At 31.1% G+C, this 18,545-nt stretch overlaps 1 protein-coding gene across 1 annotated transcript; it reads left to right on the top strand.

Annotated features, from left to right (window-relative positions):
• Positions 1 to 1,723: 1,723 nt before the first annotated feature.
• Positions 1,724 to 17,836, top strand: LOC145005888 (exopolygalacturonase-like). The gene is made up of 4 exons (XM_078965003.1): positions 1,724 to 1,946; positions 16,334 to 16,648; positions 16,742 to 17,251; positions 17,349 to 17,836. Exons 1-4 carry the CDS (start codon positions 1,812 to 1,814, stop codon positions 17,598 to 17,600), a joined length of 1,212 nt encoding a protein of 403 aa, XP_078821129.1. The 5' UTR covers positions 1,724 to 1,811; the 3' UTR covers positions 17,601 to 17,836.
• The last annotated feature ends 709 nt before the right edge of the window (positions 17,837 to 18,545 follow it).

Below are 18,545 nucleotides of genomic sequence, written 5' to 3'. Positions count from 1 at the left end.
ATATATATATATATATATATATATATATATATATATATATATATTAATTTAGTAAATTCTAATGTGAATGTTAAATATGTGATTATTCATATATCCAGTGATGAATAATGTTATAAAGTTGTACAGACAAAATTTTAATATGAATATTAACGTGCGATTGTTCGTATATTTGTTGATGAATAATGTCATATCGTTGTATATACAAAATTCATAGTAGAATAGTAAAATAAAGTAGTGTTGTCACAGTCTCATATTAAATAGTGTTCTCATTTGAACTTAACCCTATATATATATATATATATATATATATATATATATATATATATATATATATATATATATATATATATATATATATCCGGTAAGAAATTTTTTTTGGTAGGAAGGTAAGAAGTTTTTTTTCTACATATTTTTTTGACGAACAAAATAAATGAATCACTAGATGATTCATTTGTAAGATGATTCACAAAAAAAAATCCCAAAAAAACATATTTATGATTCATTTTTAATTAAATTAAGAAAAAATTCACTTTTATAACAATTTTAGTAAATAACAACCAAATCATTGTATAAATGAATCATCAAGATGTTTTTTTGAGAATTTTTTCTTATGAATCATCTTACAAATGAATCATGTAATGATTCATTTTGTTTGTTCGCGAAAAAAATATATAGGAAAAAACTTCTTACCTTCCTACCAAAAGTTTCCTTCTTATTTGATCTTGACTCTCTCTCTCTCTCTCTCTCTATATATATATATATATATATATATATATATATATATATATATATATATATATATATATATATATATGTGGGAAAAGTGAATATACCCTTAAGGGTATATAAACTTACGTACCCAAACACGCAATAATACATCGTTTTGTTTGATATATTCATTATAATATTGTTAAACTTCAACCATAACTTGATTTACTTTCAAGATACTCAAAATTTCACTATTATCATTCACTCACATCACATATTTTTGCCGAACACCTACTAGGCTATATGTATTGTAGTTGAAAATGAAAATTATATAAGAGGAAGATAAATGTGTAAATTATAAAAATATTGGAAGTAAATCAAGTTAAAAGTTATATTATAAGAACATTGGACAATTAGAATGTATTATGTTATACAAAACGATGTAGTATGATGAATTTGGGTACCTAACTTATATACCCTTAAGGGTATATTCACTTTTCCATATATATATATATATATATATATATATATATATATATATATATATATATATATATATATATATATATATATATATATATATATATATATATATATATATATATATATATATATATATATATATATTACTTTAAAGGCGGTTTTGTTCAACTTGCTAACATGAAAACCAATATTTAAGAGGATAGCCATCCAAACCCATTTATGGAGATACTTTTTTGTGCTTTATTTTATGTGGTTTATCATTTAGTACTTCTTAGAATCGTAACTAATATTTGTGGTTTTAAGTTTTCATTAATTATTATTTAAAACCCGATCCGGCTTGTCATTGAGACTAGTTTTCTAAAACTTGGTCAAAAATGATCTAATAATACGATATGAAATGCTTGCCAAAAATGTTTGGTAAAACAGTGAAAAGATAGTCCCGTAAATGAACTTGTTACCTACAACTTAGGTATATAAATTCCGTAAATGAACTTGTTATCTACAAATTAGGTAATCGTATCTCCTATATATAAATTGTCTCCCTTGACATCTGTCATTACTTCTTTAGAGGACAGCCGAAAAATAAAGCCCACAAAGCAAATAACAAGAGCTTCAATAAAATGCATACAGAAAACTCGATTCGACAAGCAATATGTTGCTTGTTTCTTATGGCATACATTGCAAGAAGCCATGCTGCTGTTGTCAACATTAAAACCAAAGGTGCTAAGGGCGATGGCAAAACCGATGATGGCAAGGTAATAATGATATACATCAATTAACATTATACGTTTCTTATTTGTATATATAGATCTGCAAATTGTCTTACTTCAGACTTGTGTTAGATAATATCACCGACACTTTAGTCCTTAATCATATTCAATAGTAAAGAACAATAAGAAAACGGAAGCAACACCGTAAATCTTTATAATGAATCAACTCTGGCAATTTAATCTTTAGAGAGAAACACTTAAAGTGCAAGTGTTCTTTAGTGGGTTGGTTTAGTTTCCCAATTTCAGTCCATTTTATTAAACTTTCTCCGATTTTGGCTGAAATTTGTTTTGTCCGAAGAAAAAACAATTTATAAGCCCAACGGAGTTTCCAAACGGTTCAAAAAATCTCAATTATGTTTTGTATGTTCAAGAAAACCAACGAATTTAACATTTTGTTTAAAAAAACTCAACTTACTTACGCTTTTGTTCAACTCTTATTATGGTCAACTGGTTAATGAAAGTCAACAAAAGACTTGGCTTATGATGTGATATTAAATATCAGGGAAAATGACTTGTAAGACCAACAAAGATGATTAGTCGGTGGACTGTAATAAGAATTGAACAAAAGCGTAAGTTAGTTCGGCCCTTTTAGACAAAAGATTAAGTTTGTTGGTTTTTCTTGAACAAACAAAACATAATTGAAGTTTTTTGAATAGTTTGAAAACTTTGTTGTGCTTATAAGTCGTTTTTCGTTGTCTGAAAATCGTTTCCTGGAAAGACCGTCAAAGAGGTTCGATTATAAGGAATCTGAATGTATATTTTTGGAATTTTTATGCTATTAGAAGGTCCTAAAAAGATCAGTCAAAGTTTCTCTTTAACATTCAACGCTGTCGGCAAACTCCCGTCCAGCCAGCAACTATATGAAGAAGATGACCACGATATCTGCTACGTTATCATCTACATCAACAAGTTGACTAGATTTTAGAAAGTTGAAGATAGTTCCTATAGTTCTAAAACATTGTATAATGATCCTATTCGTTTTGAAAAGTCCATATTGCTCTGAGAAATCTTCGATATTGGTCATTTCTGCTTACTATTTATACATTGGTCCATTTGAAAATGTGTAGTTTGGTACCCGTAGCTTAAAAGCTTTTGTTTTGATCCCTAAACTTCTGAAATTTCCATATTGGCTCCTGGTAATTTAAAAAATTTACAATTTGGTCTTTGTAGTTTTGGAAAGTTACAGATGGACCTATCATTTTTCATGAAATGTTTTTATGACCCTTAGAGGTATCCAACAGTAGCCACGAGCCTGGTTCCAAAGACACCCCGAAGCGGACCGAGAACCGGATTAAACGATCGAATGAGAAAGGAAGAATCAAGAACTATCATGTATACTGAAATTTGGTTTCAGTTTGACCTCGGTTTTGTTTCCATATAAATGTTCATTCTTACACTTTGACATGAGCATGGTTCGAAAAGCATCGTGAACTGTACCAGGAACTGATTGAATAAGAGAGGAAGAATCGAGAATTGCCTTGTAGAGTGAAAATATCGTCCCGTCCAGTATCATTTCCAGTTCGTTTTGTTCCAGTCAGTCCAAATGCTCATTTTAGCTTACAGTCTTCGACCCTTCCGGATCCTAGCATGTGCTCAAGTTTTTTCTAATTCTTCCCCAACTTTTTGTTAGCATCCACTTTTCATGGAATATACATGTTCATATACGATGGTCCAACTTATGCCCACAAATTATAATATATGGAAAACAATGATCAAAGACTTATTAATTCAAAAGATTTAACAGAACTATTAGAGAAAAACATTGAAAAACTTGATGATGTTTAAAAGAGAATAAACAAGAAAATTGTCGCACAAATTCAAATAAGCATCAAGGCCTCTGTCGCCCTTTCTAATGTATTAGGCGAAAGAAGTGTAGTTGAAAGTCCAGTAAATTCTATTTTTAATCGATCAATAATAGCTCACAACTCAACATGTAAGAATATCTTATAATGGTAGATATTTATGGATCTATCCACTGGCCAATTCCATTCATGTCGTAGTCTCAATCAAATAGTCAATGACATCTCCACTATGTTTGACCCCACCAATATTTCTTTCTGGATTGAGTCAGACATTGATCTCTAAATTAAAGAAGCTTGGCTATGGAAAACAACTCAATATTTTTATCTGAAGTGACCTCTCATAATGCTTTTTCTGGGTGACTCACCAACCTACCCCCACAAAATGATAATAACAAATTAAAGTCACTAAATTTTGTAGTTCTATATAGATTTCTCTCTTTATCCCTTTGTATATGTTCATAAAGGGGTTTCTACCTCTAGATAGGTGGAGGTTAGCAATCAAGAAGAGGCAAGTATAATGAAAGTATTTTCGTTGGTCAAACAAAAAGAGGCTGCGAAAATGAATTCATTGATTCGAGAATTACTAGTAAAAATTTTGTTAATCGGAGAAGTACCTCAGCTTGAGGTTAACAAAAAAGAAGTTCATATAGTGGTAGTAGCTAGAACTTCTTCCTTTTGGGCTTACTAGCTCAACATATGCAAAGAGTACCTATGCTAGTTTAGAATCTGATACCACACTCTAAAATGAAACAATAGTGACATATGAATAACCTTATCTTGAGAGTATTGCTAGTGTAAACACCAACCCTATCATGGTATGATACAACCATAAACATGCATGTGTTATTGTCTAAGAGAACTTATGTGACTACTAGTGTTGGCAATGTCATGCAACCTAGGATGAATTAAAATAAATTGATGGTTAGTTGTTTTATAGGATTTAAAAATTGTTTTTCTTTCTAGTATGTGATTAAACAAATAAAAATCCGGCCTCTCTACTATCTCGTAGCTAGTATGAGGTAAATATATGTATGTCATTTCACTTCAGTTTTCTAGACTACAACAAATTCTTGGGAATTTTATTTTAACAATATGTTTGTATTTGATTTAGAATTTATCTTATACTCCAATGAGCCTTGTGATATGAGAACATTTAGAGGACTAATAGCAACTACCCAACTCACATTAAGTATTGACTCATCCCACAAGTTGAAGCTCTTAAGCCTGATTTTTGAGGGTTGATGGCCTTGACTTTCTAGTTGGAAATCATAAGTGGAAAGTGAGTAATCCTAATTAGGATAGGTAGAGCTTGAATAAAAATGTGATGAAGGGTCAAATTTGCAGGAAAGAAATTGACTAAAAATATGTCGACTTAGTAAGAGACATATCTCCTACTTCCTTTAAGGCTAGTTATATGCCTCATAATAACTACCTTATAAGTGTTTCTTAATTATATTTTCATTAGAAGTAGATGCCTCTTCCAATGGTTTGTTTAGTATTGTCTTCTATAAATGGATGAAAAAATGTTGAGAAGCTTGTTGAATAGGCTAAATTTGTTCTTTAAATCATGTTGGTTAATCTATGATTTCATCATGAATCCCCCTTTGTGGCAATAAACAAAGATAATTCACACTAATGTAATTCAGTTAAGAACTACCTGGAATGTATTTACTTTATGTATGTTTTTTCACCATTCTAGTGACATCCTTTTTCTTTTTCACGACTTGTGTGAATTTGATTATGAAACTTTCAAGTAACTAGAGTTAATCCTTCCATTTCTCTTCCTTTTTCCCCAATGATATTGACTTATTTCACTTTCTTTAAATAAGAGTACAAGGAGTTAAAGCATTTCGTATGTCATTTTTGGTTGTTTAAATAGGCCCTATGGTCATACAGAGAACATTAATCTATTTGTCCTTTGTTCATGATACCTACCTTTTGAATAGAAAATTATACATAACTGGTCCTTGTGATTTAGAAAATGTTACAACTTTAATCCCTATTAATTATTTTGACTCACATGGTCCTTGTGGTCTTTAAAAATTATATGGTTGGCCCTTAAGCCATATAACCCTTTTAATTTCTTTTATCCTTTTTAGTTCATTTAGGTTTTATAAAAAACAAATATATTAATAAACCCCAAACATCGAACCTCAACCCCAAATTAAAACCCAAATTCTCCCATCTTCCATTTTTGTTCTTTAACATAGGAAACTAAAGGGTTTTCTATAAATCTTTACACTAGATTTAGGTAATTGAAGCATTTTAATATAATCCTAAGGGTACATACACCTAGATCTACTACGATGGAAACATACTTTCGTATGTATACTAACCTTTCATATATAATTGTATATACTTGTGATTCCTTGAATGTATCGAATTTTTTTGCAATTATTTGGAAGGACTAGCACCCAAAGTATATTACCTCTAATGGATCACACCCAAAAGTCTAAAGCTCTAGAAATCAAGGAGAGAAGAGAGAGCACTTTGAGAAATCTGATTTCTCTAAGTCTATGGAGAATTAGGAATGAAGGCCAAAGGGTATATTTATAGCTGAGGTAACTTGCAAATAAAACTGATTTGAATAAGTTAAATAATCAAATTTAATTCAGATTAAAATCCTTATCCTTATTTGTTATTAAGATCGGTTCTAGAACCCTTATAGCTCCCAAAACCGTCCATCCCTTTAAGGGGTTCAAAAATGTGCCTCTTGCTCAAGTATTGAACAATTAACATTAAGTCCCTACACCTTTAATCAAATTTTGATTAATCTAATTAATTCCAATTAATTTCAAATTAGTTTTAACTAATCTCTAATTAATTAATCAAGTTTTGATAAATTAATAAACTATTTATTTTACTCTCTCAAATTTATTTCTAGCTATTTTAACTCTTGAGAACAACTCAAAAAGGACTATGTTATTATTCCCAAAGTTATACCAAGTTGGTTATGACAGTGGACACCTATTTCCAACAGTATCCCGCTTAGAGAATTACTTAACTAATATTGGTAAAATAATCTTCGAATAACCAACAAAGCGTGCCTTCCACGCCAACTACTGAACTCAGATCTAATCAAGTATCAACCCTTTGATAAGTGATCAAGTATTCCTCTTTTCCTATAAGATATCATTGTGAACTGATTCATGGATTATGAATCAAACTAACAATACGATATTACTTTTCTTAATTTTCGATTTCTGATGATCAAATCAGACTACTAATTGAACTCATCAATTTAGTCCAGACCTGGCTAGGCACATTAGATATCAATGCAAAATCATCAAGGGGCCCATGGATATCAATTCAAGGTACAAGAAAAAGATAAAGTTTTACTACGTAGTTTTTGTGTACTTGGACTTAGTTGTTATGACCACTAGTTACAGACAGCGTTAGAGAAAGACCAATGCATAGCCAACTTGTATGAAAAGAACTCAATGTCTTTCCATTTTAAGAATAAAATATATTATCATCTTAGAATTAATAGTGATTGAATCTGAGCATGGGTTGTTCTAATACTAAAAATCACCATTTCAAGTATTCATGAGTGTAAACACAATCTCCATTATATGTCTAATATCAATGGACAATCCACCAACCTCATAACAATTTTAATTCCTATACCCATTCCCAAACTATGAGCTTTTATGGAGTTTTGAATAAATTAATATTCCAGAAGTGGGTTCTAAACATGAAAAAAGAGAACACAATGCTAAACTAATTGAAATGACTTATCCCAGTCATATATTAAGACCACTACTTAATAATTGTCATATCAGATTAAGACTTTATGCTGCTTAAGTTATCAAATTTAAAATAAACTATTCAAACTGGGTATAAGTCAAATCATTTTGAAAATAAAATGCCTCGTGGAAAAGTTTTACTGTTAGACTTGTTACCTTAGTGAATGGATCGATAAGATTTCTATCGTATGACTCTATTGACTATGATGTTTTCACTTCTGAACAACTATCAAACACGATAGTTCTTACCGAGTATACACTTTGTGAGCTTGCATGACATTAGGATCCACACTCGAGGTAAATTCACCCTTTGAATAACAAGAATTTTTCATAAGGATCATCATTGATTGAATTTAAACAAAGGTGCCACTAATGAATATCTTTCAGTCACATATCTTCCTTTGCAATTTAACTAATTACAATATACTCTAAGTTTATTGTTAAATCTACTATGCTATATTACTTATTATTCTCAAAGAAAATACTTCACCATTCAGTAAAAGATATGAATTCTGACTATAAACTTAAATCATCTTTATTAATATTGAACTCAATGTAACTTTTACAATGATCTCTTCCATACCATCAACATATACTTTTTTCTTTTGGGACACTAAGGAATGAACTTGATTTTGATTCATATATTTTTGATAAGTTGATCTTATCTGACATGTCATGCTCGAGGCTTTCGAATCATCAGATCTGGTATATGTCATGTCTCACATGATCCATTACATAAACAAAAGCATGTAGGACACAAATAATTTCGTCTAACTTAATACTAGAACTAGAACATTAGCTCAATGTCTTGCGATACATTTTGAACTATTTTGAATTACTTTGAGACTTCATGTACTTCAGCTTATCCTAATGAATTACCTAGATCTATTTCCATATATCAATATATTCAGTATGTGTATTTTTCTCCTACTAACATTGGCATACACATGTCTCATCTTTGTTTCTCCAAAATTCAAAACTCTTTAAATTTTTTCATTGAAACAAAGATCCTTGTTTCTCCCACTAGCTTAGATTATCATCGCTTTCCTGAAATTCAAACTCTTGGATCTTTCTCAATGAAAATAAATCCTAATTGCTCCCACTATCGTTAACATATATGTCTATGACTTATTTTCATATCTTAAAATTCAAACTCCTTAAATTTTTTCATTAAAAAAAGAATCCCACTAACTCCAACTATCTTCAACATACCTTATGATCCATATTTCTTTCTTGGAATTCAAAATCCTTGAATTTTGTCATTGAAGTAAAGATCTTATCTTGAGAGATGCTTTTTTAGATTATAAATGAACTGTGTAAGCTTACACATTCTTCACAACCTATCTTTGTTTGACTATGTGTTAGTCTTATCCATGTTTGTCGTTTTTCTTGAAGATTCACTAACACTTACAATTTTAATGCGAACTGTTTAATCAATAAAATTCTCAAAATTTCTTGGATTAAATCTTGTTATCCATGTTCTTCTCGTATTTAGTAGACTTATAGGGCATGATATAGCTTTCAATAGCTGGCATGCTCTGATTATTGTATTCTAGTGACTCACATAATCTTAATCTATATGATTAGGTATATGATGTTCTCTATCAAGTCTATTAGGAAGAGTTGGAAGTATGTCATTTCTATAATAGCTCTATCAATATCGAATTGAATGTTAGGACCAACTTTAGGTTCTTCGTTAGTTACCTCTTGAATCTTATCAAGATCAACGTGACTCCCGCTAACTCTTTTGGATGTCAGCTCCCTCTCTTGGAAGACTACTCTTCGAGTAATAAACATTTTATTATTAGAATTTGTGTTGAAAATTATCCAAAGTGCTTGTTGGGATGTCTAATGACATCACACATCTTTAATCCAAGTCTTAGATCGTCGAGCACTTCAGAAAGAACATGAACCTCATAATCATAGACTTCTAAAGGTACTTAGTGAGGGATGAACCCTTACTCCACATCTCAGAGAGTGTTTCAAAACCTTCTTAGTTGGTATAATACCAAGGACTCTTGAAACACTATTCATGGTACAATCCATGAACTGTTCTTTTAAGCACAATATGACCCATCAAGGACTCAGAAATAAACAATATTTGATTTCTCTTCTCCAACAACACTCAATGTGACATTATTTTGGGTAGAGACAACTTATGAAAAACTTTTCATAATTCTTTAGATGATCAATATGGTTTTTGACTAAGATGCTCACCAATCTTATTGGATCTGAGTATCTTATCCTTTTGTCTAGTTAATTCACAACTTTGTTTTATAAAAAACTATGAATACCTAGAAGGTTCCAATTTAATGTTTATTCAGATAAACATTTTCACACGAAGTTAATTTTACTATGTATTGTAGTTTATCCAAATGGTCCCTTAGTGCAAACTAAATCCAACATATACTTTCATCACCAAATGACGCAAATGTCATCTATCTAGAGAAACAAGATCTGCAATTATCATAAGACTTAAAATCTAATGATATCCATCCAACATGATACTTGTTAATCTATTTTAATTTTACATTTTCAAGACAACGATTCCACAAATGCATATTATCTAAACTTTTGGATGTATTCGAATTAGTACGTCTTTTGGATAGTCTAAATGGGATGTTATTTAAAACTAATTCCAAAAAGATATTCACACTATCACATAGATTTTTTTATCATTTTTCTTGATAAGTAAGACTTTCATTTATCGTAAGACTTATGGTCAAATGAATTCCAAAGTCCTATCTAACTAGATCTTTGACAATGTAATTCTTATTCAAGAAAATGATTCCACAATATTACATCCTGTTCAAATATTTGAATCAACGTTTTGAACTGTTCCTAACATATCAGTTTCATATATTTCATGACTTTTCTTTTAAATACAAAGCATATTAAATGTTCTACATTTAAACGAGTCAAAATGATCTCATAAAATTTGTATAAATAGTTTTAAACTATAATATCATAGACTAAACATTTATGAATGATGCTTTTGATACTATGAATAGTTGCATGCGCCCGATATTCATGATATATTTTGATTCTCCTTGTTTTAATCCTCTTTACTCCTTTACAGTCACTACACTTTCATACGAATGTTAGCACATTATCCTTAGTTAAAATTAAGGTTCTAAAAGGTGTGAGGTGTAGCTTGTCAATAAGGCCAAGCCTCAAGCCTTACAAGCCATGTTGAGCCATTGTTTTTTTCAAGGTGTGATATCAGGCGAGTATTCTATATTATTTATAATTATTTTACCATATAAATATAGATTTATATTAAATATAGCCACTTTTTAGAAGTGTTATATCAATAACTAATAACAAAAGCTTAAAAAATACACAATACTTGTATGTTTGATCAGAAAAGGCATAAGAAAGAGAAAAAAATGTGCCTCAATCAAAAGAAAAACTTGTGCTATGACATGCATAATGTGCCATGCCTAACAGGAACGCCACATGGCTTTTCGTACGATGTAATCACGCCTTAGCATGCGCCATTGCACGCCTTTTAGAACACTGGTTAAAAATACTTAAGTATTAGAAGTAATGTTCCAATGTATTACGAATTATTATATTTGATTATAAACTAAATGTTCATAAGTTTCCGTTTGATCCTAAGGATAGTAGCATGGGCTTGTGATCAAATTATGATTTTTATGTTTCAATCTTATCGATCAAACATATTAGGCTAGAATGCTTTTAAGTCCTTTTATTATTTCGGACACGATAGTTTATCTGAACAAGTCTCAAAATAAGCAATCCTGTTTTCCTTGGTGTGTTGGGGACAGATTAGGTATTTCAACATTAATCACCTTTTACGTATGGCAACAAATTTCTTCTTGAAACTTCTACTTATAATAGGAAATATGAGATTATTTAAAGTGCGCGTTTCTATGATTGGCTATGTCAGTCACAAAGGGTCTCTACATCCATTCAACTCCTTAATAGGTATTTCTAAGTTGTTCATATAAAAAACAGAGTGAATTGGTTATATGTACATGGTTAGCTTAGTTGATAACCATAGAGAACTCCTAATTAAATGAAATTCCATTTCACTTTAATATGTTTATTTGATAACTATTCTTAACATGAATGTAATGGGCAGAGAAACCTTAGGAAGAGCTTTAAGTAAGACATGATCTTTCTATTCATAAATGAGAACTATTCCCAAAATACGAATTTGATCATCCTTCAAGCTAATCATTTTGAGAGGTTTTTATTGAAGTAGATTTTAGTGGATTATCATATAGACAACATCCAATTTTAATTCCATTCTTATTTGTGTTATTGATCCTTTAAATATTTTTCTAACCCAAATTATTATTTACAAAGGCTAGGATCAATATTTGACTTTGCGATGTGTAACGGATGTCATAAACACACTGCTAAGTTATTTAGGCAGGTAATGCTCTTTACCAATTTGAATCATGATTAAATGTCTAGATCTTTTGAGATTCATTAAAACTACTCAATGAAATATTAATATCATATTTTCACATCCTCTATTTGTGTTAGTGATACCATGGTCTCTCAATAAGATGGTGAACCAACCATGCAAAACCGTGTCATCCTTGATTATGTCATGGCTCTCAAAATTGACATGTTGACTAACCATATACACTCCGCCAACAATCCATACACATCACTTCTTCTTATGTCTATCATTTATGTGTCGGTTAATCAAACACGTTAAATAAGTAGACAATAAGCAATAATGTGTTTTATTCATGGGTTAGAAGCTTTTCACATTTTCTAATATAACTAAGAAAGTGAATTTTGTTTTTAGCACTTTATATGCTATACTTTTAACGAGACGTCATCCTATCAAACCCTTTCAACTAACGACAATAAACCATACAAAGAAGTGGCGAGTGAAAAGGATACTCATTCAACGGTCATTTTATAAACCGTTTTCTTATATATCTCACTTATAGCATGGTCTTATGAATGAGACCTACTCTTAATTTAACTAACGAAATTTAGTTAAACATGCGAGGACATATGTTGTATTATTATTTACATATAGTAATAGTATTACATATAGAAAGGCCTTTGGTATTTACATATTCTTTTATAAATTTTTATAATTATATGAAAGGTATATTTTAAACAATTTAAAATTATGTGATTTAAACATATTATATTTAATTAAATTTTATTTAATTAATTTTAAATCATTATCTATAATTTCAAATTACTTAAGCATATTTATCTTTTTATTTTAATTATCCAATTTTAACAAATTAAAATAATTATTTAAAACTAAAGATAAACCCTACAATACGAAATTGTAGCAATACTTTTGAAATGTGCTAATTAGCAGAAAGAGCACCACCCCCTGTGAACAACAAGATTCTTGTGTTTATCTCATATATTTTTTTTTCAAATAGTTTATAATTCAAATCTAATCACTTTGATACCACTAAAGGGTTTTCTATGATTTTACACTAGATTTGGGCTAGATATATATTTAAATATAATCCTAAGTATACATTTCTCACCCTACATCAATATTTTACTATCATTGCAACCTACTTTCAAAACTATAAAATTAAACTAACAAGAGAGATAGGTTTACTAACCTTTCAGGTATCATCATATGTACTTGTGATTCATTGAAGATCTCGAACTCTTTTTCAATAACTTGGAAGGACTAGCACCCAAAATAGAATATCCCTAAGGACTCATGCCAAAAAGTCTAAAACTCTACAAATCACGAAAAGCAGAGAGAGTACTTTGAAAAATTGGATTATCCAAGGGTGTGGGGAATTAGGAATGATAATTATGAAGGCCAAATGCTCTATTTATAGTTGAGGTAACTTGTGGCTAAAGCTTATTTGAATCCATTAAATAATTATTTTTTATCCATATTTAAACTTTATCTTTTTCAGTTATTAGGATCGATTCTAGAACTCTTCTAGAGCTCCCAAAACCATCCATCCCCTTAAAGGGTTCCATAATGTTCCTCTTGCTCAACTATTGAAAAATTAACATTCAATCGCCGCACCTTTAATCAATTCTTGATTAATTCTAATTAACTTCAATTAATTCCAAATTAATTTTAACAAGTTTCTAATTAATTTTTAAAGCTGTGAGAAATTAATAAACGAGTTATCTTACTCTCTCAATTTTATTTCTAGCTATTTTAGCTATTGAGGGTAACATAAAAATGACTTTGTTATTATTCCTGAAGTTATCCCAATTTAGTTATGACATTAGACACAGTATTTCCAATAACTACCTCCTTAGTTCTTTGCTTCCATCTTGTTCCAAATGAAGATTTGTGATTTATCGATCATCCTCAGTTCTTCGCTTCCATCTTGTTCCAAACGAAGATTTGTGATTTATCGATTAGGAAAAGTCAAGTATTGAAGGTTGTTGGTTTTTTCCAACACTTTGAACTGGAAGTCTAAGCATCAGGTTCACTGTTGATTCTTAGTTTGTTGTCAGGTAGTCAGATTGGTTTCCAAGGTTCAAGCCACCGACTCTCTTGTTCTCTAGCATTGACATGGACACTGACCTTATTTGAATTGGGGATGAGCTTCTATAAGGCCTTCTTCTTCTCATTTATCTTCCTTCTCCTCTTATGTCTTAAGCAAAGTTTTATTATCAAGGTCGACAATCACATAGAGTACCAACGATCTATGGCTGATTATAGATTTATGATCAATGGTTGTTACATTTTCGGATAAATTATGAACAAAATACGCCAAGGGGGAATGCGATTAGAGGAGAGAGAAGAGGGAAAACATACTTTCAACATTTTATTCTTGCACCTGTAAGGATGTTGTCCCTCTACAAAGCTATGGATCATGAAAATTTCTAGTTGAAAATTCCAATAGTCACTTGCGATTTCTGAATTTCTCACCGGATAAGAGCACGATCAATGGTTACTTTGATTCTTTTGATTGAACACCACAAGACATCGCCATCATTAAGCAAAAGACAAACCTAATTCTATTTCTTGTATTTATGTTTTCCTTTGTATGAGTCCCCCTCAAAGCAAATCGGAATTTTTTTATTTTGATTTCTAGAACAAACATCGACCCCCCTTGGATCCTTATTAGTATGTTTGTCTGTTTCTTTGTATCTTGAATCAATTAGCATCAAGGAAATGGTTCTTAAATTTCTTAAATTTATCTTAGGTATTAAGTTTTGCTTTAAGTATTTGGGCCTTTTAGAGCCCTTGTTCTACAATTTTTATGGTAGAAACTCAACGACACTTTGATCCTTTTTATTATGTTTGTGTGTTACTTTAATGGACATCAAGTATTTTGAAGATATTGAAATAAATTTTCATTAGGGTGCATCACTCAATCCCACAAAAATCTTTTGGTTGGCTTGGAAAAACGTTTTGTCACCCATTAATCCAGGTGGCCTTGGAATTGGTACGTTGCACACCTCGAATCTATTGTTGCTAGACAAATGGCAATGGAGATACAAAATGGAAAACAAGTTTATTGTTTTTTAATTTTTTAGAGGTATTCATGGTAGTAACGATATAATTTTCTTATTTGGGGTGCCTATACATTACGTGAATAGACCTTATCTTAAACCAATATGGTAAAAGGGTTTAATAATATTTTTGAACCATTGACATAAATCCTTCTTGATTACATGTAGTTATTGGACATTTTATATATAGCTAATATAAATGTTTAGAGTCTTTTTATTTGTTGCCTTGTGGTCCATAACAGGGAGTGGTTTCATGCTTGTCATGACCACCTAAGCTCCACATAATATGTATTTGTATTTACCATTGCAAGGAAAAGAAATAGAGTGGTGTCATGACAATGGAGAAGATATGACGAAGAGAGTGAAAAAGTAGGATTTAATACACCCACATATAAATGGAAAATGGGTGTCTCTTTTCGACAATGCAATGCCAAAAATGATTCGTTTTCACAACATGTTGAGGTGGAAGGGCATTGTAACCACAAGGTGTTGAGCTCCACATTAGTTTTGTCAAAGACTTTTGCTATCCTCTCCCTAATGATATCTTAAGTAGCCACATTAGGAATGAAATCTTCATCATGATACATGATAACATTAGCAATGAATATAAATTGAGTTCTTAACAAAAAAACAAATTCTTGCAGATGAGATGTCATAAAGAAAAAAAGATATTTATCATGAGTTCAAACAACTCGCGTATCTCTTCTAGGGGCAGATGCAGGTGAGGGGTGGCACGTGCCCCCAAGGGTTGGGAAATTTTTGCATGTGATACATATGAAACTAGATATAAAAAAATTAATTGGTTAGGCCCAAACAATTTAAGCTTCGTCTATTGGATTATTTGAAAAAAAAAATTTGAAGCCTGCAAAATGGACAGCAAACGAAACAATAAATAATAGAGTAAATTACAAATAGGGTCTTTATATTCTACTCATAGTTGCAACTTTAGTCCGTTTTTGGAAGTTTTCGATAATCATCCCTAACTTTGTTTCTATTTGGCCATTGCCCCAGCTCAAATAAAAAGATTTTTGTACCTTTATTTCAAATTTTACAATTTGATAACGAGCGATTTATATGTCGTGAACTATTTGACCCGACCCATTTTTCTTATTAAATATATTTTTGTGCCCCCAACCATTCTAAATCCTAAATCCGCCGTTTATCTCATCAACTATACTTTATTGGGAACATAAAATAAACCCATAGTTAACTAGTGATTTATGTTATTAAGACATTGTTATATCATTTTTAAATAGATAAAATAGTTCCAATAAGGTGAATAAATGATTAAGCTACACTATATGCTTAATATAACTTTACCAAAGATTGTGACAAGTTGACCTTAAATTGTTTGTTTATATTGTAGGCGATAGTGAGTGCTTGGAAAGAAGCCTGTGGAAGCGTAGCACCAAGCTCGATGTTGATTCCACCAGGGACCTATATGGTATTTCCTCCTGTTGATCTCATTGGCCCATGCAAGGGTCCAATTCAGATCAAAGCCACTGGAGCCACCATGAAGGCCCCACCCGAGCTTAAAAAGTTCACAACCGCATACTGGATCTCCATAAGGAATGTTAATAAGTTGACTATGATCGGTGGTACGTACAACGGCCAAGGCGAACAAACTTGGAAGCAAAATTTATGCCCCGACGGGGGGCCAGGACCTTGCCCACTTCCAGTCGTATGTGTTTTCTTTTCTAATTAAAAACTTGGTTAATCATTTCAATATTATCATATGCCATCTTTAACCAATACTCTCCTCTCCTTTTCTCAGAATCTTCAATTCAATAATATCACAAATTCATTGTTGCAACACATAACATCCACCGATAGCAAATTCTTTCACATGTATATAACTTCATGTGACAATACAAGACTTGATAATATCACCATTTTATCACCACCACACAGTGTCAACACAGATGGAATTCAAATCGGGCGTTTAAGTGGTGTCAACATCACAAACTCAGTAATAAGAACGAATGACGATTGCATTTCTATTGGTCAAGGATCGAAGAACATCCATATTAACAATATTATGTGTGGACCAGGAGATGGCATAGGTATTGGGAGTTTAGGAAGACGCGAAAAGGAAGAACCTGTACAAGGAATCTGGATCAAGAATGTCACCATGAAAAACACAGAAAACGGACTCAGGATAAAGACTTGGCCTACATCTTTCCCAGGAAGTGTTAGTGACTTGCATTATGAAGATATCACCATGGACAATGTGTCTTTACCCATATTCATCGATCAAAAATTTTGCCCTATGAATAACTGCAAGGTATCATAAATAAGTTATAGATAATTTAGTGTTTGAACTTAAGTGAATGAGTACAAAGTAGAAAATTTAATATAGTTTTTTTGTTTACGACGACTAGAATGGAACTCCATCAAAGGTGCAGATATCGAATGTGAGCTATAGGAATATAAGGGGAACATCAGCAACTAAGGTGGCATTGAAGTTTGATTGCAGCGCGGGTGTACCATGCAAGGACGTAAATGTGGCTGATATTAATTTGACATTCAAAGGACCTAAAGGAGGACCTGCCACCTCTGAGTGTGCTAATATTAAACCCAAAGTAGTCGGTAAAGTTGTCCCTTCAGCTTGTCCAGGGTTAAAAGTAATATGATCTACTCCATCGATCGGCAAAGCATATATATGGGCGGGTAATGGTTGTGGAATTCTCTGAGGAAATAAGTAAATGAAAATTTTTACACAATTTCGACGACATTTCTACATAGATGGACATTGCATGTGCTGGAGTATTTTGTATTGTATATTACTATTCATTGGTTATTAAATGATTGTTAAGTGGGATTTGCTAATTCTTGAAAACTTCATCCATAAAAGTTACTTGTATTTATAGAGGATTTTAATTAATGTTTCTTGTTTTAAAGTATATGCTAGTGTGTAGAAAGAAAAACGTGAAACCGAAAAAAAGTTCCGAACCAAATAAGATTTGGTTTATTTGAATCAACTTAATTGGTTTCTGGTTTGATTTGGATATGGATTTAACACATTAAATGAATAAATCAAATCTTAATTGGTTCAGCTTTCTTCGGATATATATTTTTCATAATTTGTGTTTCAATTTTGGTTTTATAATGCTAATTGTCATTTGATTAACGTTCTTATTTATACCATTTATATTTAAGTTTTAATTCGACTTTTGCTAATGCTAATAATTGCTAATTGATAAATGTTTTCGAGTTCGTGGTTTTCTTTGATTAACAGTAAAAGGTTTTTAATATTTACTATTTACAATTTGTTGTAGAATAAACACAATTCGAAATGATATTTGAGAAACTTCAAGTCTTGAAACGAGTTCTACTGTGTAGATCTCCAAATAGATCTCCAAATACAGTTTAATTATACGCTATTAGAAAACATGGGCGTTAGCTACGTATACCAACAGATAATTTACGGAATAGGATGTCCTAATTTTGTAACGAAATAGCAACGAAAGTAAATCCATAGATATTCCATTGTTAATTACGTACAGAATAGCGACATAAGTAATTCCTAGTTATTTCATAGGTAATTAGTTACTAAATAGCCACAAACTACGAATGTA

This window comes from Lactuca saligna, chromosome 7 (assembly GCF_052625555.1).
Source record: "Lactuca saligna cultivar CGN05327 chromosome 7, ASM5262555v1, whole genome shotgun sequence".
Taxonomy (NCBI): domain Eukaryota; kingdom Viridiplantae; phylum Streptophyta; class Magnoliopsida; order Asterales; family Asteraceae; genus Lactuca; species Lactuca saligna.
Note: the sequence above shows the minus strand (reverse complement) of the source record. Positions and strands in the feature narration are given on the sequence as shown.

Bases quoted from the DNA above. Each gene is read 5' to 3' on its own strand.
- LOC145005888 (XM_078965003.1), top strand. From the start codon at position 1,812: ATGCATACAGAAAACTCGATTCGACAAGCAATATGTTGCTTGTTTCTT. The intron at 1,947-16,333 runs GTAATAATGATA...TTTATATTGTAG, and splicing joins GCAAAACCGATGATGGCAAG to GCGATAGTGAGTGCTTGGAA. The intron at 16,649-16,741 runs GTATGTGTTTTC...TCCTTTTCTCAG, and splicing joins GACCTTGCCCACTTCCAGTC to AATCTTCAATTCAATAATAT.